At 46.4% G+C, this 25,586-nt stretch overlaps 1 protein-coding gene across 4 annotated transcripts in view; it reads left to right on the plus strand.

The window, feature by feature from the left end:
* Nucleotides 1-12,764: 12,764 nt before the first annotated feature.
* Nucleotides 12,765-25,586, plus strand: part of CDHR2 (cadherin related family member 2) — a 28,212-nt gene continuing 15,390 nt past the window's right edge. For 3 of the 4 annotated variants that reach the window (XM_081900989.1, XM_081900990.1, XM_081900992.1), the window contains exons 1-9: nt 12,765-12,889; nt 16,185-16,249; nt 16,805-16,873; nt 18,143-18,282; nt 20,969-21,022; nt 21,545-21,634; nt 22,415-22,504; nt 23,216-23,341; nt 24,483-24,626. In XM_081900989.1, the coding sequence (XP_081757115.1) occupies nt 12,780-12,889; nt 16,185-16,249; nt 16,805-16,873; nt 18,143-18,282; nt 20,969-21,022; nt 21,545-21,634; nt 22,415-22,504; nt 23,216-23,341; nt 24,483-24,626 (888 nt within the window). In that variant the 5' untranslated portion in view covers nt 12,765-12,779. The remainder of the gene's footprint in view (nt 12,890-16,184; nt 16,250-16,804; nt 16,874-18,142; nt 18,283-20,968; nt 21,023-21,544; nt 21,635-22,414; nt 22,505-23,215; nt 23,342-24,482; nt 24,627-25,586) is intronic. The other variant, XM_081900991.1, reaches the window with a different exon arrangement.

Below are 25,586 nucleotides of genomic sequence, written 5' to 3' on the forward strand. Positions count from 1 at the left end.
TGACCATTAGGTCCAGTCGCAGACGACTGTGGGGTTGTGGTGCTCATCTTGCTTTACTGGCCGAGGGAGCTGGCATACAGCTTCCGGGTCATGTGGCCAGCATGACTAAGCCGCTTCTGGCGAACCAGAGCAGCACATGGAAACACAGTTTACCTTCCCACTGGAGCGGTACCTATTTATCTACTTGCACTTTGACGTGCTTTCGAACTGCTAGGTTGGCAGGAGCAGGGACCAAGCAACAGGAGCTCACCCCGTCGAGGGGATTCAAACCTCCCACCTTCTGATCGGCAAGTCCTAGGCTCTGTGGTTTAACCCACAGCGCCACTCTCGTCCCTTGCACTAAGGTACTTGAGAGCAAAGCACAAATCTATTCCTCATCTCCACCTAGAGAGCCATGAAGGTAATGCTTGCCAATCAACGGTCAGTACTTTCTGGGATGGATCTAGGGCCATGGCCAATCATTTGCTCCATGACATGGGGGTAACTGGCTGGTTTATCACCCCATGGCAATGAACAGTGGCAGCACATTGCTCTCATGTCATTTGATTGCTAGTCAGGAAAAAACAGCATCTCTGCTGAGCAAAGGCAATTGCCAAGTTGCCGTGGGGCAACAGATTCCCACTGTGTTATGCAATAGAGCAATAGGGCCAGCCTTAGCAGGGGATGAATTCCTCAGGTAATGTTCCCATACTTTGTGGGCATTACCTTAGCCTGGTATGTTGTGAGTGGGAAAGAATTCAGAACGTGGTGGGTGTTGTGGGAGGGAGGTAGAATGCCATACAGACAGGTACAAAACATGAGCTGCTCTATGGTAGAGATGGAAAGGCCATCAATCAACAGATGCCAACAGATACACCAAGCAACTCCTGGTCCACGTTCCAGGCCATAACTTAACTGCTCATGTATTTTCACTGAAATAAATGTAGAATTAGTACTTCAGACAACAGATTCTACATCATGTATATCCCTGAAGAGTTATGATATAGGACTTGCTAAAATAAACCAGGTATTGTTAGACTACCACTTGCCTCAGCCTCAGGCAGCATGACCTATATAATCAGGGATGGTGGAGTTACAAGCCCCATTCTTGATCTAAACAAACAACAACAGGTTCAAGATAGGAAACCTTTTAGCACTTTCTCATGATCTGTATCTTTAGTATCACAGGGTGGATAAGAGAGGGAGGAAAGGACTGAGTGAAGGCATTTGACATTTTCTTGATGCTGACAAAACTTCTTGCAATGCACTTAGCTAAATCTAGAACAGTTTGTGTGGTACTGTTTGTGTGGAAGGTCTGTTTGCTGGCCTGCCTTCTGCACTGTGTGTGGTCACTTAGGAAATTTATAAGATCAAGCCAGCCCCAAAATATAGACTTGGCCTTTTGTATGTGCAAGTAAGACCAAAGTCATTATTATGTCAAGACCTCTCTATCACACAGCTAGTTTTCAAGGCAGGATTTTTTAATACACATGATTCAGAGCTGCCCTCCATGCAGTCATTTCATCTAAGAGTTGCTTATTTTTAAAAGATTTTTTTCCCCAAAATAATATTTTTTCAAGCATCAAAAGAATCTTATTTACAGATCACTTCCTAGCCAAAATTCTTGGAACTGTTGATAACATGCTACCATGTCAAACCACAATCATTAAAGAGTAAAATCCAACAAAAGAGATATGATTATTATTTTTTCCCTTTAGAAGTGCAACAACTGATACTAACTCAGGATGAGACCCAGCCAGGCAAACATTCTCTGGAAAAAATATTATTGTTGTTGTGGCATGTTTTGCATAGTACTTTGCCAGCTCTATAGCAGTATTTTGCTGTTTAGCTTGTTTTATTTATTTAAAAGGTTATATATCCTGCCTCTTTTTCTAAACAAAGCGAACACGCAACAACAACCAGGATGCCTAGCAAACATGAAACAATGAAAGCACTCAACAACCAACACAATGGCCCACAAACCCAATTTGCCAAACCCCCCCCAAAAGTATTGATAGAAAAGATGGTTTTCACTAATGTCAAAAGCACAGCAGTTAATAAGCCAGTCATTCCACATCCCTACAGAAGACATTGCCCAACAAAGGTGCCACAACGGGTTAAGACACTACCAAACTAAAGGGGGGGTGTTTATTTGGGGGGTGAAAGCCACACATTTATCTAAGCATGTGAGGAGATGCACACAGGAAAAGCCAATCCTTAACATTTTGGGGGGAAAGCACAGATCAAAACCAATTTACTTCTCTTTTGTAGGTTTACCTATGTGCTCACTTAGTCATATTCCACTTCATATATCTCAGTGACAAAGTGAGCTCTGACCCACAAAAAGACTTGTGTCACAATAAGTTTGTTAGTCTTTATGATGTCTGGGGAGTGTCTGTTCATTTTGCTGCAATGGATTAACCCAGCTACTCCTCTGCAAATTCTCGTAAAATATGGCAAGGCCTCACTGCTGCCAAATGATGCACAACCGAACAACAGAGAAATATTGAACAAACCACTTTACTGTCATGAGGGGAATTTCAACCAGTATGCCTTTGGCTTTTCCTCAGCATGCTCAATTTTCTATCCAGTACAGGGATAGGGAACCTGCAGCCCTCCAGATGTTTCTGGACTACAGTTTCCTGACCATTGGTCCCTGATGGCTGGACTGGTGGGAGCTGTAGTCCAACAACATCTGGCGGGGCACAGATTAGCCACCCAATTCTAGGATGCCCAGTATCTTGCCACTAGTCTTCTTGTGTCATATCAAAACTTACACAGTTCTACTATTCCCATTTTTATCTCTTCCATATTTTCTCAAAGCCTGACACAGGTCACCATACGAGGTGGGGGGGGGGGCAAAGTACAGAATTGGAAGTGGGTAAGCACAAGGGTGATCCTCTTTCCTAAAACACAGCAATGATACCGTCTTTGTAATTGCAACGTATGATTCTGTGCCAACCAACTCCTTGGTGATTTATTCATGGGGGGGGGGGGACTGTAATTACTAGTCACATCCTGCTCCTTTTTTTTTTTTTGCATGCATGCAGTTTTTTTAAAAAAAATATGTATAGCACTGCTATACATATTCGAAAAATAATAACAAGAAGAACATCAAATGAGAGATTTCGGTACAGCCTCCTGATTATGCACCTGAGCTGCTCTGTACCATTTTCCTGTTACCTTGGCTTCAGTATAGGAGTGAAGAGCTGAGATACTTATTTAAGGATAGGACTTTGCCAAAGCCATTACTGCTGCTTTCACTGGGAGAAATAGAGGGTTAAAGAGCCCAGCACCTGGTATGCTAGTGAATCAGTGAGCAAGGCCAATGTTGCTGACCCTTCAGCCCTTGCTCAGTTGAAAATATGGCCCCCATTAAAAAACAACAACAGTTGCCAACCAGGAATCTATAAAATACAACAGCAACCACCTCGAACTACAAATCCCATCATGCAACAGCTCTCGCTCTTTGCCAGAAGAGTAGAATATGAGGTTCTGTTAACTTGTGCCTTCACCTTAAGAAGAAAAGCTACGTCTATATGATGCAGTACAGAAGGAAGGCAAAAGCATTTGCACGTTTGCCAGTATCCAAGAGGAAAAGGGGGTGAGGAGGCAGAGCTAAACGTTTCTTAAAGTGCAGAAGAGACTTCATTGCATCAGTTCATTAGTGTTAACATAGACAAAGGTACCAAATGCGCACAGCCCTGACCTCCTAAGTCCATAAGTCACTCTAACAGCGTATAAATAAATGAAAGACGTGTCTGTAAGGGAGTCCTTTCCTGCGGTGTTTTACAATCTACTACACACACATACAGGGTGGTGGTGTACAAAAACTTTACTGGCACCGATCCCCACCCCCTGCCCAACCCCAGTAGTCACGCCAAGAGTTCACACTTACTGAAAAGCCTTCTAAGTGATCCCAATGAGATCTGCAGCCAAGAGCCAAGCTGTGCATTGCGTTAAATCGGTAAAGTGGGTGGTGGTGGGAATTTCACAGTGGCGGTCCATGCCACGCCCAACACAACAGGCCCCTTGAGTGCGCTTGACATTACTGGGTCGCCCGACACCATATCCAGGCGCGACTAATCGCCCCTCCTCCGTCGCCCAAATGACCAAGGCAGGTCCCCGCCGCCACTCCAGGCCCCAGCGCAACTCCAGGCGGTCCCTACGCCCTCCCTAAACACAACAGCCCTTCCGCTAGGCAGCCACGATGTTCCCGCTGCTCCCCCGGCCTAGACGCTGCAACAAGCAACAGCCTCTCCTGCAGCCAGGGAATCTGCAAAGGACATCTCCAGGGATCTTAAGTAATCGGCCAATGCATGCGTTCGGAGGGGGTGGAGGTGGAGAGGGAAGGCGACGGCACAGCCCCATAATTCTCTCGCCGTATGTCCCAATCCGTCCCCCCAGAACAAAGGAGCTCCGGCTCCCTAGCAGCCTACGCTGCACAATACTCAAGCGCCAGAGGCAAGCCGCCCCGGGAATGGGGGAACGCCCTCCTCTCTTCGCCCCCCAACAAGCCCCCGCGGAAAGGCACTGCTCCCTACATCACCCCTGCAAATGGGACCCGCCCTTCGGGCCCCGATCGCCGGGGTAAGCGCGCCCGCGGCTCCCGATCCGGTTCTGCCTATGGCTCGGCTCTCCCGCTTCCACACCCCCGGTTACAAGGAGAGAGAGAGAGAGAGCGTTCACACGCACACACCGGCTCCGTCCATTCCGCCGCTCCCCGGTGCAAGCGGCTCCTGCAGTTACCTCCGCTTCCTTCCGCAGCCTCCGCCTCCCAGCTGCCTCATCCCCGGCCAGCCGCCTGCCTCTCCCGGCGAGGATTGCGAAAGAAGCCCGCGAATCACCGCCGGCCTTGCGGGTGCAGAGCGCCCGCCCCGCTTGACCGCCCGCTTACCTACGGCACCCGAGCCTCCTCGCCGCCGCCGCCGACTCAGCCACCTCGCATAGCCGGGCGCTGGGAGCCCCGCGGGCTCAGTCCTCCTCCTCGGAGGTCCCGGCTCGGGCCCGTCCTCTCGGATCCGCCTCCTGCTCGCCACCGCGCGCTTCGGCTTCCCAGCCCCTTCCCCCCAGACAGCTCCCCCGATGGAACCGGCCGCTGTGCTCAGCACGTCGAAGAGGAGGAGGAGGAGGAGGAGAAGCGGCAGCGAGGGCAGCAGCAGCAGCAGCCTCCCCCTCCCGAGGAAGTGGGCTCGTCCGCAGCGGTCTCCATCTGCACCTACGGGCAAGGGAGAGAGAGAAGCTCGGGTAGAAGACCGTATTGCTCCTAAAAGCCTCGGTCCCTCGGCGCCTCCGGAGGGCTTCCGACGGCTGCGCCCGTAATGCGCCAAAAGCACGCGCCTCTCGATTTGCGGGAGTGGAGGGATTGCTCGCTGGGCACCGGCGGGAATGCTATGGAACGCGCCGGAAAAGGAGACGACCGTGGAGAGCAGGAGAAGTCTCGAAAGCGCCGGCGGGCGGGAGAGAGCGCATTTCAAGGCCGCTTAGCTCTGCTCTCTCGCGGGCAGCCTAGTGCAATTGCTCTCGGTGAAATGGGCCTGAGAAAGGCGCCACAGACCTCGCCTCTCCGTTTAGGGTTCTTCTAGGACGGACTGTCCCGCCTAGGCGTTTAAGGGGAGCGTTCCCAGCAGCCATTTACCCGGCTCAAATGCAGCCATTAAAAACACACCACCGCCTGCTTGCTGGTGCGCCAGGTATTAAAGGCACAAAAAAGCCGGGGGTGGGGGTGGAGAGAAGTACATTGAAAAGTTGGCTGTGCTGCCCTCAACGGGGCAGAATTCAAGGGGTTCCTCCCATAGGCGCCGACTCCATGGGGCCTGAGGGGGCCCGAGCCCCCTCAAAAATTCGTTTGGGGGGGGGGCTCCGCCCCCCCAATAATTTAACAAAATTATTACCGTATTTTTCCCTCAAAAAGAGGAAGCGGCTGCTTTCCTGCATTCTGCTTCAGGGTCTTACTGCCCACCCTCCTCTCTTTCCTTGCTGTGTTTGCTCAAACGGAACAAAGAGCAGGGAAAGCCCCTCCCCTCCAGGCAAGGAGAGGGCTGAAAACATGCAGGAGGGGGGGGGAGAGAGAGAGAGAGAGAGAGAGCGCACTCGGGAGCTGGCTGGCTGGCTGGGGTGGGTAGGTGAGGGAAAACTTTTGCCTTCTTAGCCAGCTGCTTCTCTGCACACCCCTCTCGTGCTCCTTGTCCGTTCTGTGTTTTTCCTTCCCTCCCCACTTAAAATGTGGTTTAAAAGCATGGATCCACATGGATCCTCAGGATCTTTGCATTGGGTCACCCCAAATTCACCAACAGATCACATAGCATGTCCATGGCTACAGCCTGCCCCCCAAAAATCACGCACCCACTGTTGCCTGGGTGCTGCAGTGGTGCAGAAATGTGGTTAAAAAGCATGGATCCACATGGATCCTCAGGATCTTTGCATTGGGTCACCCCAAATTCACCAACAGATCACATAGCATGTCCATGGCTACAGCCTGCCCCCCAAAAATCACGCACCCACTGTTGCCTAGGGCTGCAATGGTGCAAAAACGTGGTTACAAAACATGGATCCACAGGGATCCTCAGGATCTTTGCATTGGGTCACCCCAAATTCACCATCAGATCACATAGCATGTCCATGGCTACAGCCTGCCCCCCAAAAATCACACACCCACTGTTGCCTGGGGCTGCAATGGTGCAAAAACGTGGTTACAAAACATGGATCCACAGGGATCCTCAGGATCTTTGCATTGGGTCACCCCAAATTCACCATCAGAGCACATAGCATGTCCATGGCTACAGCCTGCCCCCGAAAATCACACACCCACTGTTGCCTGGGGCTGCAATGGTGCAAAAACATGGTTACAAAGCATGGATCCACAGGGATTCTCAGGATTTTTGCATTGGGTCACCCCAAATTCACCATCAGATCACATGTCTGTGGCCACAGCATGAAGCACAAAAATGATACATCATTAATATTCACCGCCCACAGCGGCAGCCAACCTCACAGGTTCACTTAAGGTCGGGGCAGCCCGGGGCTCGCCCCTTTCGTTCCCCCAGCAGCAGCGGTTTGGAGGTCTTGGGCCCCCCCAATATTTTTTATAAGTCGGTATGGGCCCCCCCAATATTTTTTATAAGTCGGCGCCCCTGGTTCCTCCTGGCTAATGGTGAAAAACCTCTGAGAAAAACCTCCTCTGCAGCTGCCCACCCGCCCAATTCCAGGCCTTTAAAGTTGTAAGCGTCTGTGAGTCTGAGCATGGCAGCCTTCTGAAGAGGGAATTTCTCTGTTTATATACAATGTGATTAAGTATGCTACTAGCATGAGGTAGATGTTTGTCCCCCTCAGCTAGGGCAATGGTGGGGAGAAGGAGAACTATGTTTGCAAGTATCTCATGGTGAAACTCTGATTGCTTGCCCTAGTGGCTGTCTCTAGCCTATTTAAACATTTCAGCTGCATGTTTGGGCCACCTTTGTTGAGGGAGATTGTCATAGGATCATAGAATTGTAGAGTTGGAAGAGATCACAAGCAGGGCTTGAACCCGCAACCCTGAGATTAAGAGTCTCATGCTCTACTGGCACAACTATCCCGGAGTGTTAAAATGTCATATGAATAAATTCATACAACAATATAGAGAGCTTGTTTACTGTGGGGTTATTAATATTAATATTATATATTCCCCTTATGAGTTAGAAGCCATGTGCTTTCTGACAAGGATAAAGATACAGCTGATGCCTCAAAGAAGCCACTCTGAGCTGCCCAGCGCACATGCTATCCACTGCCACCATGTGCCCATGAGGGGACATTGCAGCACAGTTTTCCATCCCCAAGCAGAGGATGCTTTGATCAGGGGTGAGCCTACTAGGAAGATCAGAACAAGATGAGATCAGAGGCTCTCATTGGTCAAGGTGTAAATAACGGGGCCAATGTGGTCTGTCATACTGTATCAGATACCTTGTGTCACAACAGAGTAGCACTAGGTAAAAATAATACAGTGGTACCTCTGGTTGTGAACAGGATCCGTTCCGGAGGCCCGTTCGCAACATGAAAAGAACGCAACCCGCAGCGGCGCATCTGTGCACGTGTGGGTTGCGATTTTCCGCTTCCGCACATGACATCATTTTGCATCTCTGCGCATGCATGACCAGCAAAACTGGAAGTAACCCTTTCCGGTACTTCTGGGTTGCTGCGGGACGTAACCTGAAAGAACGTAACATGAAGCGGATGTAACATGAGGTATGACTGTACAGGCTAGTTCCGGAAAGTTACATTGAGTTAAACAGTGACAAATACCTAAAGAGTTACATTCCTAAACAGTACTACTTTAATTTCCTAAATAGTACTATTTTAATTAATGTGGAAGCAAGCCCCTCTTAAATGAATGGGATTTACTTTTGAGAATACATTTATTTAATAACAACTTTAAAGATTTCTTACCTACCCTTCAGCATAAGATCACAGGGTATGTTACTACCATATCACCTTAAAATACAATGAAACAGTTCAAAGCAAACCAAATAATGTACATCAGACAACAGCAGTGGTCCCACAAAAATCACAAACATCTTAACTATCCAAGACACACCCGCTGTTCGTGTCTCTCATTCCTTTATTGCTGAAAGACAATTTGATGCTATTGCAGAGAGGCATGCCAAATCAAACATTTGGCATGAATTGAGTGATTTTAATACTGATTTTATTGTTATTTTACTCTTTTTGTAAATTACTCTGGGAATTGTTTGACTGAAGGCTTGTATATAAATGTAACAAAGGTATGTATGTATGTATGTATGGGCAGGCATTTCAAATCAGACGCCAGGGAAGGGCTGCATGGGTGAGTGGCAGAGCTTTGCATACAGGTGGTCTTGGGTTCATTTCCTGCCATCTCCAATTAAAGGAACATTATTTAGGTGACAGACTGAGAAAGACCTCTGCTGGAGATCATGATTACTGCTGCTTAGTAAATCATGGAGTCCAAAAGTTCAGAGCAGCTTCAACATGTACAGGGGATACTTGTCCTTTTAGATGGGAGTGAAAATACTCTGCAACTAAAGGGCAGAAATCCCACAAGTATGAAAACAACCACATGGCAGGAGTTCAGCAGGAAGCTCTTGAGGTTCCAGTGGATAATTTATTGTGACCATGACAGATTTCCCTTTGCAATTGAGAACATAAAGCATAGCTGTATCACAGTCGAGATATAACAATGCCGATGTACATAACAGCATAAAACGTATCTCTGCCATACACATGCACATGCATAAACGGTGGCAGAACGGGTGATACAGACATGCTGCTGATTACCTTACCATTAACCACTTATGCTCAGCTCTGTTCATCCTAAAGTTGTTGCTGCCTCAGGCTGTGCACAAGAGATAGGAGGAGGAGGGGAAAGGGGATGTGCATAGGATGTACATGCCCTGTCTAGTTTTGATAAGGAAAGCAATGTAGGGGAAGCTGCTCACAAAAACTGATGTCCACAGATACATAATGCCTGTAAGGAGGGTGGAGAATAGTTACTGAAACAAGCAAAGTGGTATCTTTTGCTTTAAAAGTAATCCAAAGGCGCAGCAGCACAAAGCCTCCAAATGTCTTCCATATCTATCTGACTGCAGTTTTGCCTCTGGCATATTTGAGCATCCTCTAGCTTTCACTTGCCCATTCTCCTATATCAGACCACTGAATCAGTCACTGACCCAGCCAGCAGATCCTATGCTGAATCTCTAGGTGACAGTGCAACACCTAGGTGACAGTACATCACCCTTTATTGAGTTGAGGATTATTTCTGTCCAAGGCATGCTTACCTAGGAATAATCCTCAGCTCAATAAATAGGTGCATTTGGCTTTGCTGGGGGAAAAAATGAAAACTGTCAATAAGGTCCTTCATGCACATAAATGACTTTGTCACCTTAGTTCAGGGATGGGGAGCCCCTGGTCCTGCAGATGTTGTTAGGCTGCACTCTATCATCCCACACCACTGGTTATGCTCACAGGGCTGCTATCACTCAAAGACGGATGTCACAAAATTCCACCATGTGGCTTCTACAACTTCTCCACCCAAAGAGACCTCCATGATACAAGTCATGCCCAGGGTCAGCCAGAAATAGAAGATTGAAGGTCATCAGTCTAATGTCAGTACCTTTTCACTTTTCAGGTGTACATTGTTTGAGAGAACTAGAGACAGCAGTAAGGTGAGTGTGGGGATTCAGAACAAAATAACACTGCGAATTCAGACAATGTAATGCTTTGTATTCTAAATGTGTAAGTTTTGGCACATGAAAGGTCTCTGGGTCAGTACTCAGGAATTACTATTATGAGCTGACTTTCTAAGTCATGCACCCAAACTCGGCTCTCCAGATGTTTTGGGAATACAATTCCCATCATCCCTGACCACTGGTTCTGTTAGCTAGGGATGATGGGAGTTGTGGTCCCAAAACATCTGGAGGGCCGAGTTTGGGGCTGCCTCTTCTAAGTTAGAAAAACACCGCATTCTCCAGAACCAGAAATTATATTTCTAAAGACATACAAAAATTCTAAAGTGAGGTAGAAGTAATTGAAACATACATTTGCTGCTTTCTGAGGCATTTGTTTTCAAGGTAATGCAAAAACAACAGCTTATTATTTATTGTTTAGTTAAGATCAATCAGGTTTTGTTTTTGTAATAAATCATTCTATCTTGCATTCCTATTTTTGTTACGATATTTAATGCCTGGAATTTTAGTGCAATTTTAAAATCTAGTAACATTGTTAAAATCTAATTTTGACTTGATTGGTCTGGTTTTTTGTTTCCTGCAGACTAGAACTGGGAATGCTCTCTGCACCTAGAGAGCAGGAATCTATGAGAGGCCAAAGGCCCGCTTGCACCAGCAGTGAGCCTCATCGCCTGTCTCTTTGCCCTCCCCCACCACTGCTAAGGATGCCCCTGCTGTGTCCTTGCTGGTCACAGCAACAGGAGTGACAGTACATTCACTAGCCCAAATAACACATCATCAGGCTGACACGCTTTCTTCACTTCCTCCACCCTAACCCATCTTCTGCTTGAATGGAGATCGCACAATCCTCATTTGTTCCTGTAAGTAGGTCACGGGGGAGGCTGCAGTCACTCTCTCCCGCCTATGAACACACAGATGCCGGGACCCTGTCTGGTGAATCCTCTTGCTTGTCAGTTTCTTTCAGGCTGAAGTCAAAGGCATAGACCAGCAGCACCAGGAAAGGGGGTTCATCTGCCCTGCCAGAGCGCAGGCATCCCTGGCCCTGTGCAGGGCTCCCAAATGCAAAGCCCGAGTGTGGAAGGGACCATGAGGCAGGAGCAAGCTCAGGAGCCTGGGGTAAGATGGTAGCTTTCTCCCCTGCCTGTCCCATGGGTAGAGCTGTTGTCTTGATCTGCCTTGAACAGCTCCACAGCAGGTAGAAATCCAGCTGTTTCACTACATTCAAAAGCAATCATCAGGGAAGCTGGGGCTGTTGAATTTCTGCCTGCTAGGCAGCTATGGAAAGGGAGAGGAGCCCAACCAGGAAATCAAACCCAACCAAGATGGTAGTCCTAGCACTGGTGACAGCAGCACTCGCATCCTTCAGAAGTATCACAGATGCGCGTTTAAAGGAGCATACAACATTTTCTTACATCCTCTGCATGAGGAGGTCTTATGTGGTGAAGGGGAGGAGAGGGGCTCAGAGGTGGGCTGGTAACTTGGGGAAAGAGGGTTCTCTCCAGGAAGTCCCATCTTACAGGTTGGTGCTTTCATAGGTCACCTATAAATGCAAGGTTGCTGGGATGCCGCATGATAAAAAGTGGTGTTCAGAAAAGCAGCTCACCTTCTCTCTGTGGTCCACCCCATACTTGGCCCTTCATTTCAGCAGCATGATAGATTAATACATCTCCCTCAAGTGATCCTGCCCCCCCCCCGCCCAGTAGATCTCTCTACATCCACTCTGCAGTGTGGCCTGGATGTTACACAGCAGCCAACGAAACAGATGCTCCAACTGCTAATGAGTCGTCATGATGCTTAGGCCGTGGCTGGGCCATATAAAGTAGTCTGGACCAGAGCCTCATACAGAAGTGGCAAGAATGGAAAAGCAGGCTTGTGTTTGTTTATTCAAGGCAGTGGTGAGGAATAAGGTGCCCTCTAGAGGTTGTTGGATGCCAACTCCCAACAGCACCAGCCAGCATGGCTAATGGGAGCAGAATTACAAGAACTGTAGTCCCAACAACACCCCGAGGGCCACAGATGTCCTCACCCTAATTTTATGTATTTATAAACAGTATTCCAGGCAGATCTCACAAAGTAAGTTTATAAAAGGTTATTACAAGCACTGAGAAACAATTTGTTTGTTTAGCATAATCTGTAGGCACTTCTTCTCCACTCCCCTTAGCAGTGTTGTCCAAACTTTTTTCAAAGAGGGCCAGATTTGATGAAGTGAAGGACCGACCAAAGGGCCAACCAAAGTTGTTAACCTTCTTTTAGGATTGAAGTTGTTGAGCTTCTCTTAGGATTGAAGTTATTGAGGTTTTGGGGGGATTTTACCCTAGGAAATAAACTGCCACAGGATTAGGCCCCCGAAACGGACTTTGGACATGCCTGCCTTAGAGCAAGGTGTTGGGAATGAGACCCCTCAGGGTGACAAGCTGTCAGTCATGTTGGATGTGGCCTGGGGCTGGGATATTTCCTTTCCAGGACACCCAGGAAGAATGACATCATGGACACCTTCTTGGGGGGAGGGGGGGACTGACGTCTAAGCCTCAAGCAAGATAGATGATTTGTGACGTTGAGATACCGGAAAGTTGGGCTGAACGCCTGATCCACTAATTTCAGTTAATGATTGATCAGCTAATTTGCAGCAGGAGCCAAAGTCTGAGCGAAGTACTCAGATCTCTGTTGCCTGCAGCAGAATTGAGCCGCTTTCTCATGGTCCTTCAGGAAACAAGGTAAGGGGAGGGGGCTGTTACGTGTATCGTTGGTTGCCCATCAGTGCTGTGACCAGGGGAATTACAATGACATTAGGGAATTCTGCAGCACCATGTGAAAACACCCCTGGTCCACTGGAGAATGAGTGCTCTGCATAGATCAGCAGGTGCCAGGCCCTGCGAGCAGCTGTGGGGCCTGGAAAAGCCTTCTGCGTTAATAGGATGGGGTAACAATGAAAGCCAGAACTGAGGGTGAAAGGGCTGCATCATGGATTCCTGCAGGCACCACAGTAGACTGAGGGGCTGTTCATTTAGGCCACCCTAGAATGATGGCAAACAGTATATGGCTGCCTAAGCCTATATTTTGTAATGGCATCTTCTGTTTAAAGCAGATTCATAAGCTGTCAGTTTCCATTAGTTGTGCTGAATTAGGGCTTTCTATGGCCTTTCAAGGGATCCGGATGGCGCTGTGGGTTAAACCACTGAAACTAGGGCTTGCCGATCAGAAGGTCGATGGTTCGAATCACCAAGACGGGGTGAGCTCCTGTTGCTCGGTCTCTGCTCCTGCCAACTTAGCAGTTCGAAAGCACGTCAAAGTGCAAGTAGATAAATAGGTACGGCTCTGGCGGGAAGGTAAACAGTGTTTCCGTGTGCTGCTCTGGTTCGCCAGAAGCGGCTTAGTCATGCTGGCCACATGACCCGGAAGCTGTACGCTGGCTCCCTCGGCCAATAAAGCGAGATGAGCGCCACAACCCCAGAGTCAGCCACTACTGGACCTAATGGTCAGGGGTCCCTTTATCTTTATGGCATTTCAAACTGTGTGTGTCGGTATTGTTATTTGTTACTAGGTTATGCATTTTTGTGTTTTTATATTGTAAACTGCCCTGTAATCCTTGGATGATGGGCAGTATAGAAATTTAATAAATAATAACAAGAAGAAGAACTTGCGGCTGAGCAGGCAGGGAAGATTTTGTAAATTGGAAGAGATTGAGGAGATTTCTGCTTCTTTTGGTGTCATGATGAAGCCATGTAGCACCTTGGAAAGTTCTATCTGAGCTCCTTGGGTGACATCTATGCAACTTTAACATAGTCTACCCGGTCACAACCTGTGGTGGTTATTGTGTGAGTACTCCTTCAAAAATCCAAATATACCGGAAGGCCCCAAAAGTTTGGCATCACTACCTTACCATGTGTGTACATTGAGGTTTGCTTAGTCCACTTGCATGCTTTTTTTAACACTTGGGATCCTTGGGGGTCTTTAAACTTAAAGAACATAATTTCTTAAGCACATGTAAATGTCAGCACAGCAGCTTGTGGATGAATGCTGGAATTATTATTATTATTATTATTATTTTGTGAGGATTATTTGGATGAACTTGAGCTAAACATTGAAGTGAAGTGAACCAGGTGGGTTCCTTTTTGTAAAGGGATGAACTGGAACAAGTTCCTTTTTTGACAAGGCCAACTTGAAGTGGAACTAGTTACTTTTTAAAACGGACATTCCAAGCTCTGCCCAAAACTTTATGGGAGATGGTGAGACCAGTGTGTGTCTCCATAAATTATTGTGCGCAAAGCATTCTGGTGACATGTGGTGCATATTTGGGAGGTTTTGGAAAGATGAGGTAGATTTACAGGGGTGCGTAGAAATTCCACTCTTAACAAGTTCAGCATATCTCCCACTGCACTGTCAGTAAAGGAACTAGATTCCTGCAAGGCTCACAGGTTGGCAGCTGCATCCCTGTGGAGGAAGGATGTAATGTTTGACAGTCAAAGGGCCATCCATACAAAGTTATGAATACAGTTCCTGTAACAGGTTAATGGTAGGTCAGAGTCCAAGCCTAGCTAGGAAAGAAAAATAGTGCCTTTATCTGGCCCCTAATCCAAAGAGCTTATAGGTGGGGCTATTCTGTGGCTCAAAGTATGGTCTAAGATGGGGAACCTATGGCCATCTATATATTGTCGGATTACAATTCCCATCATCCCTGACCATGGGCCATGCTTGCTGGGGCTGGTTTAAGGGAAGAGATGATAGATAGACTGACAGACAGATTTAATTCTATCAAAGTTAATGGGTCTGTATAGTCCCATTATTCTTAATGGAGATATAGTCCCATCTGCACTATACATGTAAAGCAGCATCATAACACTTTAAATAGTTATGGCTTCCCCCAATTCCCAGAATGTTTAACAATCAATCCCTTCTCACAGAGAACTCTGAGGATTGAAGCTCTGTGAGGGGAATAGGGGTCTCCTAACAGCACTCCGTACCCTTAAGGAACTACACTTCCCAGGGTTTTTTGCGGGAAGCCATGACTGTTTAAAAGTGGTATGGTACTGTCTAGTGCAGATGGGGTCATAAGGAGATGTGCAGCTCACAGTGTTCCCAGTCACTAAGAAATACCTTAACTTCCAGCTTCCACTGTTTGGTCCAGCGAGTACAAAGCCATCTGGCACATTTAATCACTCTATTAACATTTCATTGTATCAAATACAGTCATTGAATATTGCACCGCCACACCCTAGGGTCTCTGTACTTAGTCCAGCAATACATGGGCCCTCTCCTCAGCTTGCATGACACACAGCGTCCGTCATCAGTTTGGCTTGGTTATGCCATGTGATTTGATAAGAGGAGAAACTGTGTTCCTGGGATAAGCATAGACCTCCTCACTTGTTTATGAGTTACTAAGATAACAAGAGATAGCAGGTTTCTGTTGCCACTTCCTGGATATGTTGCACTTTCTCGATCAATGCCACCTGCAGAACCAAGTCATTTATGGCACCCAAGAGGCCTAAATAAGCCTATAAAATGTGGTCAGTGAGGAAGTCCAGAGTATGAACAGTATTCTATTTGTATCCTCCCAGGCATGTTTTCCTCCCTGATGAGTGTTTGCAGTACGCACAGCACCATGTTTTCCAAGGGAAACCAAGCTCAACAGGCTTGTGGGATCATGCAGTCCACTAGGAACTGCTTGTGCATAGTTCAATTAAGAAACTCACTGCCACAAGAGGTAGTGATGACCACCAACTTGGATGGCTTTAAATGAGAGTCAGACAATTTCATGCAGTGTAAGGACATCAGTGGTTACTAGCCATCATGGCTATGTTCTACCTCAACTCACAGAGGGTGTCTGTTTCTGAAGACCAGTTGCTGGGAATCACAGGTGAGGAGAGCACCATTGCTTTCAGACTTCCCACAGGCATCTGAGTTAGATGGACCTTTGCCCTGATCCAAGAAGGCTCTTCTTATGTTCAGTGATGGGGAGAAAGAAAGCATATCATTACCAACAATTGATCCTTCTCTACGCTGTGTTTACAGGTCTGTTTGCCCTAGCAGGATGCTTTGGCTATCATGGGCAATACTCTCCATGTTTCTGGCAGTAGGTAAGATTTTCCATGATGAGGGTTATCCATTTGCTACAAAGGCTTCCCTGCTCTCTGTTTGGAAACTTTGTGGTCTTGTGCCTAGTCATCAGGCCTCCCAACTTGGTGGTGGGTGGGATGACTGCCTCAGAAGGCTAGGGCTGCAATCCTCAGTGCTGCAACTTAAAACCAGTGGCATTTGCATACAAATTCATAAGACTGGGTTGTAGAGGTCTAGAACGGCACCTGTTTTGTTCACTGCTCATTAGTATTTGGGGGTGGAGATTCAGCTAGATGGTACATTTTCCTAAGTCTTTTCCTAAGTTTTCCTAGTTAGGATTGGAGCATCGCTACTTGGGCTTCCTCTATTAAAGGAAATATTTTCCGATACTGAGTTCATTGGAAACCCAAACTGTTAGATTTTATGTAGTATGGGGAAAGTCAACAACAACAACAACAACAATGGCAGAAGATACTCCACAGAGATTGGGATGGGAACAAGGAAAGAGAAGACTGCAGAGGCTGTCTTTGGCTCCATGAAAAATGTTAATGTCCAGCCAACTGTTTTCCTTACAGCATCAGGGAACACAGCACCTCGCTTCGAGATGAACAGAACCTTCTACTTGCCGGAGGACACACCTATAGGTGAGTAAAGGGAAGAATCCTTATCTGGAATGCAGGAAGGAAAGGGAAATGATAACACTTGTGAGAATGGTGGAAAGAGAAGTCCTTGGGTTTCCCTTTGCCTTACCTGCTCCTTGGCTTGGATGGGAAGATGAGAGATGGATCCTTGCAGTGGCGTAGCGTGGGTTGTCAGCACCCGGGGCAAGGCAAGTAATTTGCACCCCCTAACCCGTGGATTTGCGCCCCCTAACCCATGGATTTGACCCCCTAACCCGTGGATTTGCGCCCCCTAACCCGTGGATTTGCGCCCCCTAACCCTAACCCCCAGATGTTGCGGCCGGGCCCCCCTGCACCCCCCACGCTATGCCACTGGATCCTTGGATCCTTTTTACTGGAGAAGCTATCAGGTTTGGTGCTTGGAAGTAGTCCTGGATCTTCTACTGTCACTAGAGGCACATGGGGCCTCCATAGCACAGAGTGGGTTTTACCAGCTTAGGTTGGTAACCTAGCTGCACCCCTTGGTGGATATAGATAACCTGGCATCACCAATCTATGCTCTGCTGATCTCCCTCTTGGACCGAAGCAATGGGCTATATATACCCTTAGAAATGGTCTGGAAAGCCCAGCTAGTACAGAACATGGTAGTGAGGTTGCTAATGTAGCCTGACTCAGGGGTGCTGATTTCAACTAATAAAAGCATTGCATGGTTTGGGACCTAAGTACCTGAAGGAACACTTCTTCCCATATGAGTCTACCTGGGCTTGAAGATCCTCTATTGAGGGTCTAGATGTTTGTTCCCTTTTCTTTGCTGGTAGTTTAACATGGTTCATTGGGGTTATTATCCTCTGAATGGGGATCCTGTGATTATTTGGTCTGTCTAAGGTGGGACTTCATTCTTGGTGTCTGCTTTGTGATGCTGATCACATGAAGCCAGGTGGGCGGGAAATAAATAAATAAATAATAATTATTATTATTGTTATTATTATTACCATGGCATTCTCTGTTTTTGTTTTGATTGCAAATTTTCTAGAGGTGTCCTGTGTTAGGTGACACAAAATTTTATTAATAGCAAATAATTCAAATATCCAGGCTAACGGATAGGAAGGGAAGAGGAGTGAAGGAAGCTAGAAAATATTCTGTTACTGGTTCTCCTTTGAAAGGTGTGTCCCTACAGGGATGACGGGTCAGAGAAAAGAGGTGGTTGTTGTAATGATGTCATTCCGACCTGCATAGTCTAGCAAATCTTCCTGTCTATCTCTCTCTACTTCTGGTACTCCTTTCTCATTGCAGGTGCCTTTGTTTTAAGGCTGGTGGCTGTGGATGATGAAGGGGATGTTTTGACCTATAGCATAAGCGGCCGCGACGCCCACTACTTCAATCTTGACAGTAGATCAGGCAATGTGACGTTGAAGCAAAGAGTGAATTATGAGGTAAGAATGGGGCCAAGCAAATGAAGAAATTCAACAGGGAGAGACAGAGCAAGCAGGGAAAGCCAGTGAATTTCCCCTCATCTGAACATTTTGCAAATGAGCTCTTGTAAAGGTTGCATAGGTGTCAGTTGATGGTTGTTTACTGGAAGAAGGGCATGAACATATATCACTGGTTCTGGCCTGACCAAACTGGATGCTGATTTTGTTTCCACGCACAATTTGGAGTCCTGGCTTTGACCCCTAAAGCTTTATATGGCTGAGGAGGACCACTATACCTAAAAGACCACCTTTCCCCATATGACTCTGTCTTGACAGTGTTTCAACACCAGCCAAATACTTTTTTTTTAATGGGCATTTGGGCAGCACCAATGCTATTATACTGTATTGTTAAATTTGTTTTTTTTATATGAATTTATTTTGTTTGTTTGTTGGAAATTGGGAACTCTTTTAATGGGAAGTGATTCATCAGTTTAATAAACCTTAACCTTTCTGTAGACCACAGAAACTGTTTGTTGTACAACAACTGCTGCTTGTTTTTCTACTACTTTTATCAGGCATAGGCAAACTTGGTCCTCCAGATGCTTTGGGACTACAACTCCCATCATCCCTAGCTAACAGGACCAGTGGTCAGGGATGATGGGAGTTGTAGTCTCAAAACATATGGAGAGCTGAGTTTGCCTATGCCTGACTTATATGTCCCAGCAGTTTCCCCTCCCCTCCTGTACGAATGCTATGACACGTTCTGTAACCTCCCAGCAGGTCTGATTGGGCAGAAAAAGAGATAACAGGGAAGGTATCCCATCAAGCATGGATTTGGGGATAAGACAGACAGATACTGACATGCATGCATGAGTCTTTAATATGACCATACCCAGAGTATAAGGCAAGGCTTCTTCAGCTGCTTCACCATTAGGTCAAGGAAAGCACCTGTATCGTCCATGGAACTAAATTGCCTTAAACATTGTCTGCTGAAGATGTTCACCAAGCTAATATTAAAAAAAGAGATGGGGAAAAAGGTGAGGGTAGCAGGAAGACTGGTGCTAGCAGAATCCTGTTGAGGAATGCTGGTATTGTGTCAAGTGAATGTGGAATAAATGGACGTATGCAGTACATTTATACTGATATTTCCAAGACCAAAGAGCAGCCATGTTTCCTGAATGCAAGTCATTTTTATTTTTTTTGTAAGAGCAGATCTACAAGAACAAAAGCTTGTGTTGTACTTTGAGTCCAGGCAGTTGTTGCTCTGGTATAAGCAATGCATATATAATTAATTATTATAATTATTTAAATATTCTGATTTTGGTACTTCCTTGCAGACTAGACTCTGCAGGAATTTTGTGGATTTCACCCATTTTGCTTTTACTCACTACCACCTGGGCTCAAACCTACATGTTAAATTAAATCTTTGCTGTAATCTGAAATGTAACCAAGGTGAGATATTCTCAAGAACACCTGGCCCATGAGCTTACCAGCTATATCTCAAAATAGAAACTACCTTCCTTCCTACAAATGACATTATGGTTTTATCTTGCTTTTAGATTTCAGCGAGCAGAGATATTTGGTTTGTTCTCCAGCTCCCCATAAACAAAATGCCTTAATAATTTCTTTGACCCCTGAGAACCAATTGAATCTTGTCAAAATACAACAGTGATTTTAATATCTGCTTAAGTAATCTTCACCTACAACTTTCAAAATCTTCTCTTCTTCTTCCCCTGACTAACTTTTCCCCATGGTTTAATATTATCCATTTTGTAATGGAATATTCAGACACACTAGCCAAAACCCATATAGTATATAGTATATGTGTGTTTATGTGAGTATTTGTGCATTAGGGGTATGTGTCAGATTTGGATGAATTATGAATCAACCATGGGGTAAAATGAGGCACCTCAAAAGGGATTTTGGTCTTGCATGGGCAAAGTGGAGTCTGTACGAGGTTGCACAAGTCAAAGCAGGGACCCCTGAAGTGCTGTGTGATGCCTTGGAGAGAGCCAGTGTGGTGTAGTGGTTAAGAGTGGTGGACTTGTAATCTGGTGAACCGGGTTCAATTCCCCGCTCCTCCACATGCAGCTGCTGGGTGACCTTGGGCCAGTCACACTTCTCTGAAGTCTCTCAGCCCCACTCACCTCACAGAGTGTTTGTTGTGAGGGAGGAAGGGAAAGGAGAATGTTAGCCGCTTTGAGACTCCTTCGGGTAGTGATAAAGCGGGGTATCAAATCCAAACTCTTCTTCTTCTTCTTCTTGGTGATTCAGCTGATCAATATTTGCTAAAAGTGAAACTGTGTCTCTAAGCTTACCATTAGCCAAGTTGGTTCCCCTCCAGATGTTGCAGGTCAGAACTCCCATCAGCTCCAGCAAGCATGGCCAGCATCCAGGAATGATAGGAGTTGTTGTCCAAAACATCTGAAGGGCACCATGTTGGGACCTTCTCTAAATGGGGTGAACAAATTCCAGCATGGAGAGAGAGCAGAGGGAGCACTCCACTGTGATTGTCAGGTCAAGCTTGCAATTAATGGCAGTGATTTTATTCACCAGGTAGACCCCTTGCTTCAAGAATCCCCTGCCTCTTTCAGGCATGTAAGAAAGGAGGCATTCTGACTCTGGGGAAAAATATATTAATAGGAAAGGTGGTGTCGTCATCATGCCTATTTTCCAATCTGCTTCTGCTTTGCATTTTCCCTTCCAGGACACAACAATTATGTTTCTGGATGCCCAAGTGACGGATGGGAAAAGTGTGCCGGTAAGTGAAGAAACATGCCGGGAAAAGATAACACTGGTTTTAAGCAAGGAGCAGAGATCCATCAGGGGAGACTGCCTGTGGAATGGGATATGGAAGGTGGCTGCTGTCCCAGTTCTCAGGTGGTGGTGGTGGTGAGGAGGAGGAACAACCGCTGGACTAAACTGGGACTCACCAAGCAGCTTTCACTAAACCAATGTCTGCTGAGGTCTCATGTGCCTACTTACAAATGTAGGGAAAGCTCAGCACAACCCTGTGTCAGGTGACCAGAAGCAAAGGGGAACAGGAGTCTTGTACCTTCAATGGTTGTGTAGAAGAGATGAGCTTTTCTCCATGATGAGCGGTCCCTGATGAAGCTGCCTCTTCTACCCTACTATAGAAGGCTCAGGAGTCCCTGTCCTTCTTTGCATCTGGCAACCTTTTCCCTAAAGCTCAGGTTTCCTCCATCCTTGTATGGAGTTCTTGGGTGCTGAAGCCCCCCTACCTTGTCTCTTCACATTACTGTCTTTTTTCTTCCTTCAACAGGTCGAAATGGGAATCACAATCATTGTAGAAGACCGGAACAACAATAAGCCAATATTCCAGAATGAACCCTATTTTACTGATGTCCCAGAGGTACCTTTGGCCACCTGAGCTCATGCCCAGACTTCTTTTCTTTGTGGTCCATGGCATTCCACAGCTGGCAGAAGACAGTGGAAGCAATGCAAATATCCCATCCGTTTTATAATTTAAGGAACCTGTCCTATCTGGGTGGATTTGCAGGGCAGCCCTCTCTGTGGTCATAAGGACAATTCACAAAGTGGCTCACTGCAACTGCATGCACCTAGTGGCACTTGGGAAACTACTTGGGAGGAGCAACTTCCCACCCAGTGTAGTTAATTTCAGCTGACCACAAATGTACTATTACCACTTCCTAGGCCAGCATGCATGTACCAAACTAAGGGATCTGTATTTGTTTGGGTTATCCCTGTTTTAAGCAAGTGGGATTCCAGGAACTTCCATGAACTGAAGTGCCAATAACTCATCTGATGGAAACGTCCACAGCAAAGGAGTTAAACTAAGGGATAAGGCAGAGGCGTTTGCTTTCCCCAATATTTAGGCTTGATCAGATTCCTCTGTGAATCAAAGCCAGAGTGTTCTAGCTCCTGCATAATGTTTGGTACTTTCACTAGTTCCTTCATCAAGTAGACTACAAGCAAACAAACTACTGAAGGTACCCAGTCTTGCCAGTAGTGTCAAAAGTATTGTGTGACCAACTGAGACACCTCTCTGGTCAGGACAACCTAAGAATTGGGGAACCACTGCAATTTGTGTCTATGTGGAAACAGGAGCCACAATCCTAGTACACAAGCACCAATTTATCTAAACAGATTGGTCTGATGCTCTCTCTTTCAGAATACAGCAATTGGCTCCTCAATCTACACTGTCTTAGCTGTGGACATGGACAGTGGAAACGCTGGACGGGTATCCTATTCAATTGAGGAAGTGAGTATCACATTGTAAATACAGATGTAAGGTAAAAGGAACTGCTTTACAAAGAATGAGCTGCCCCAGTGCTTTCTAGTCAGCCTAACAACATCTCCCCAGAGGCTCAGGCAGAAATACTTTTTGCAGCCAGCTGCCTGAGATCAGCTGAAACCTGGGATTTTATACATGCAGATACACTTACCTCATTTCTCTGTCCTGCTTGTAGTCCTCTAGTAAGCATCTGGTTGGCAACTGTGGGGAACAGGATGCTGGATTTGTACAGGCCTATAATCTGACGCGGCAGGACTCTCCTTATGTAATGGCTAAATGACAACTAAACATGTCGATTCCAGGGAAGGAGTCCTCCTTTCTAAGCAGGGTGAGGTATCCCACCTCAGGCAGCAGATTTAGGCTGCCATTAGAAGGCATCAAGTTTAAAATTTATTGAGGTTCCTCCTACATTTTTACCATCCCTGGAGAGAACCATTTGGATGGTCTTCCTTGTGCCTTCTGCTGACTGTTCTTCCAGCCACTCTGAGGATTTTTGTGTGTGTTGAAGTTGTGGGGTGTAAATGTACCAAATAAATAAATAAAACCGTCACCACCTGATCTTTAACACTTGCAGGGAATTGCCACGAGGGGGAGGGTCTGCTGTTTTGCTCTGGGAAAAGCTCCCCCCTTTTTGTTCTCTCACACCTCACATTTTTATACCGCATGTGCCGTACACAGGTCAACCCAAACGATGCAGAGAATCACGACCTCTTCTACATCCACTACAATGGCACGGTGTTCCTGAATGGTTCATTGAGCTACAATAACAAGAGCACTTTCTACCGAATCAAGATCTTTGCCAGGGTGAGGCTCAGATTGTGACATGTTGGGAAGAAAAAGGGAGGAGAGGGGAGGGCAAACACCACCTTCTCTCTGTGGAGCATTTATCAGAAAAAGAGGAAGGCAGCTAGATACCATGGGCAGAGCAGCTATGGGCAGAGCAGCCAGGCCCTACCATTAGGCAGAATGAGGTGGCTGCCTCAGGTGGCAGATGCTAGTAGGTGACGAGTGGCAGCAAAGTGTTGGAGGTTTGTGGAGGACACAGAGCCATCACCAGCACTGAAGTAAGGAAGGTTCAGCTGGCAGTCCAGTGGGCAGGTTGTGCGATGCTGGTGGTGGCAGGAATCTTGTCCTTCCCCTCAGGCAGAAAAAGTGACAGGCCAGTCTTGGCCAATTTATATTTGTGGAGGCCCCATTAGCTGCTGGTTTTCAAGGCTTTGGGGATATGATTCCCCCTTTGAAAGCATACTTGGAGCCATTTCTTTTGTCATTCCAGTCCCAAGTAAAGGCTTACCTGTGGGTCAATGCATTTTTCGTATGTTAGTGCAGTTCCAGCTTTTCAGATGCATGTGAAAAACATATCTTTTTGGTCTGGAACTCGCAATTTGTTAATGCTTGGTAATATTGTGCAGTGTTTTGGTATTTTTAGATGGTGATATTTGCATATACATTGTCTATCTTTGTCATAACTCCATAACTCCAGCAGTCCTACTCTGAGTAAAACTTAATTGAAACCCACCCAATGATTTGGCTAAAATTGGGAGGTGCTTTTCTGTTATTTCTTTCATAATCTAAGCACCAGTTGATCCAAAACCACATTTTCAAGCAATGAAGAAAGATTACTAACAAACACTTCTGCATCAGCATGTGCTTTCCTCAGTATTTTCCATCCTCTTCCTTTGGTTGCTCTCCTTTTAAGATGCATTAGAAGACTTGAATATTTGTAGTACTGGTAGCAGTAGCAACAATTACATTGAAAGAAGTTGGAAACAAAGAGTGTCTACCAGACAAGGGTGTTGTTTCTTTACTGTGCAATGAGCAGGAAGGGTTTACTAGGGACAAAACAGTATGTATTGCTGCGGAGAAGGGATACGTTTTGGGTAGGTAGAGAGAACAGAGTTTAAGTGATCATTCTATCTATGTGTCTCTCCCTCTCCTTCTCTAGGATAATGGGGGATTATTGCATGGCCAGTTAATCTATCAGAACAACACAGCCTATCTGTCTGTGACAGTTGTTGATGTGGCTGACCTGGACCCTGTATTCCTGGGAGCACCATACTCAGGTTCTGTACCAGAGAACTGCCCTCTGGTAAGGGATGTCTTCAGTTCTCTTGTGTCCTCCTGACCCTCAAGTGATGGAATCCTGCAGCTCTTGACAAGGCTTTCTTTTGACATGGAAAAATTGCAGCCTTTCCATCAAATTGTACCTTGTTGCATCTATCTGTCTGTGTCTGTCTAGGACAAGCATATGAGTGTGGTAAATATGTGGGCTTAACCCTAGCACTTCAAGGGGAAACCGTGCCCTTCATGGCAGCAGTTCTCAACAAAGCAGCTTTGAAACTTGGCCAGAGCAAGAATGAAAGGAACATGGCATCAAGTGTGGAGTGAACACAGGTCACTTTTGCAACTCACTCAGGGATCAGACTAAGGCAGCTGGGCAGCCCCAATGGCTGACCCTTCTGCGCCTCTCCCAGCTTTGGAGGGCAGAGCAGAGTGTGTGTGTGTGTGTGTGTGTGTGTGTCCCAGAGGCTGCCCTGCACCCTTTTAAGCCAGCCTGCTACATTCAGGTGCAATGGAGGATGCTCCTGCATGACCAGTGTTGAAGCTGAGTTGAAATGCCAGTCTAGTTGGCTTCTGTCCATAGAACTGGGTGGAAGTTGTGGTGGTGGCATCTTGTCCTTTGCTTTAGCCAGGCATAGGCAAACTCGGCCCTCCAGATGTTTTGGGACTACAACAGACTACAACTCCCATCATCACTGACCACTGGTCCTGTTAGCTAGGGATGATGGGCGTTGTAGTCCCAAAACATCTGGTGGGCCGAGTTTGCCTATGCCTGCTTTAGGCAAATGCCTTTAAGGGGACCTTGAGTTCTTTTGGGGTCGTGAGTTGCCAAGTTGGCAAGCAGGAACTTCATACCCATCTAACATGTCTCTGATGAAAATAGGGACGTCCCATTCCATAATGATCGTTTTACTATTTATACCCCACACATCTTACTGGGTTGCCCCAACTACTCTGAGCAGCTTCCAACACATACAAAAACATAATC

The sequence above is a fragment of the Podarcis melisellensis genome (genome assembly GCF_964234715.1).
Source record: "Podarcis melisellensis genome assembly, chromosome: 2".
NCBI classification, from domain to species: Eukaryota; Metazoa; Chordata; class Lepidosauria; order Squamata; family Lacertidae; genus Podarcis; species Podarcis melisellensis.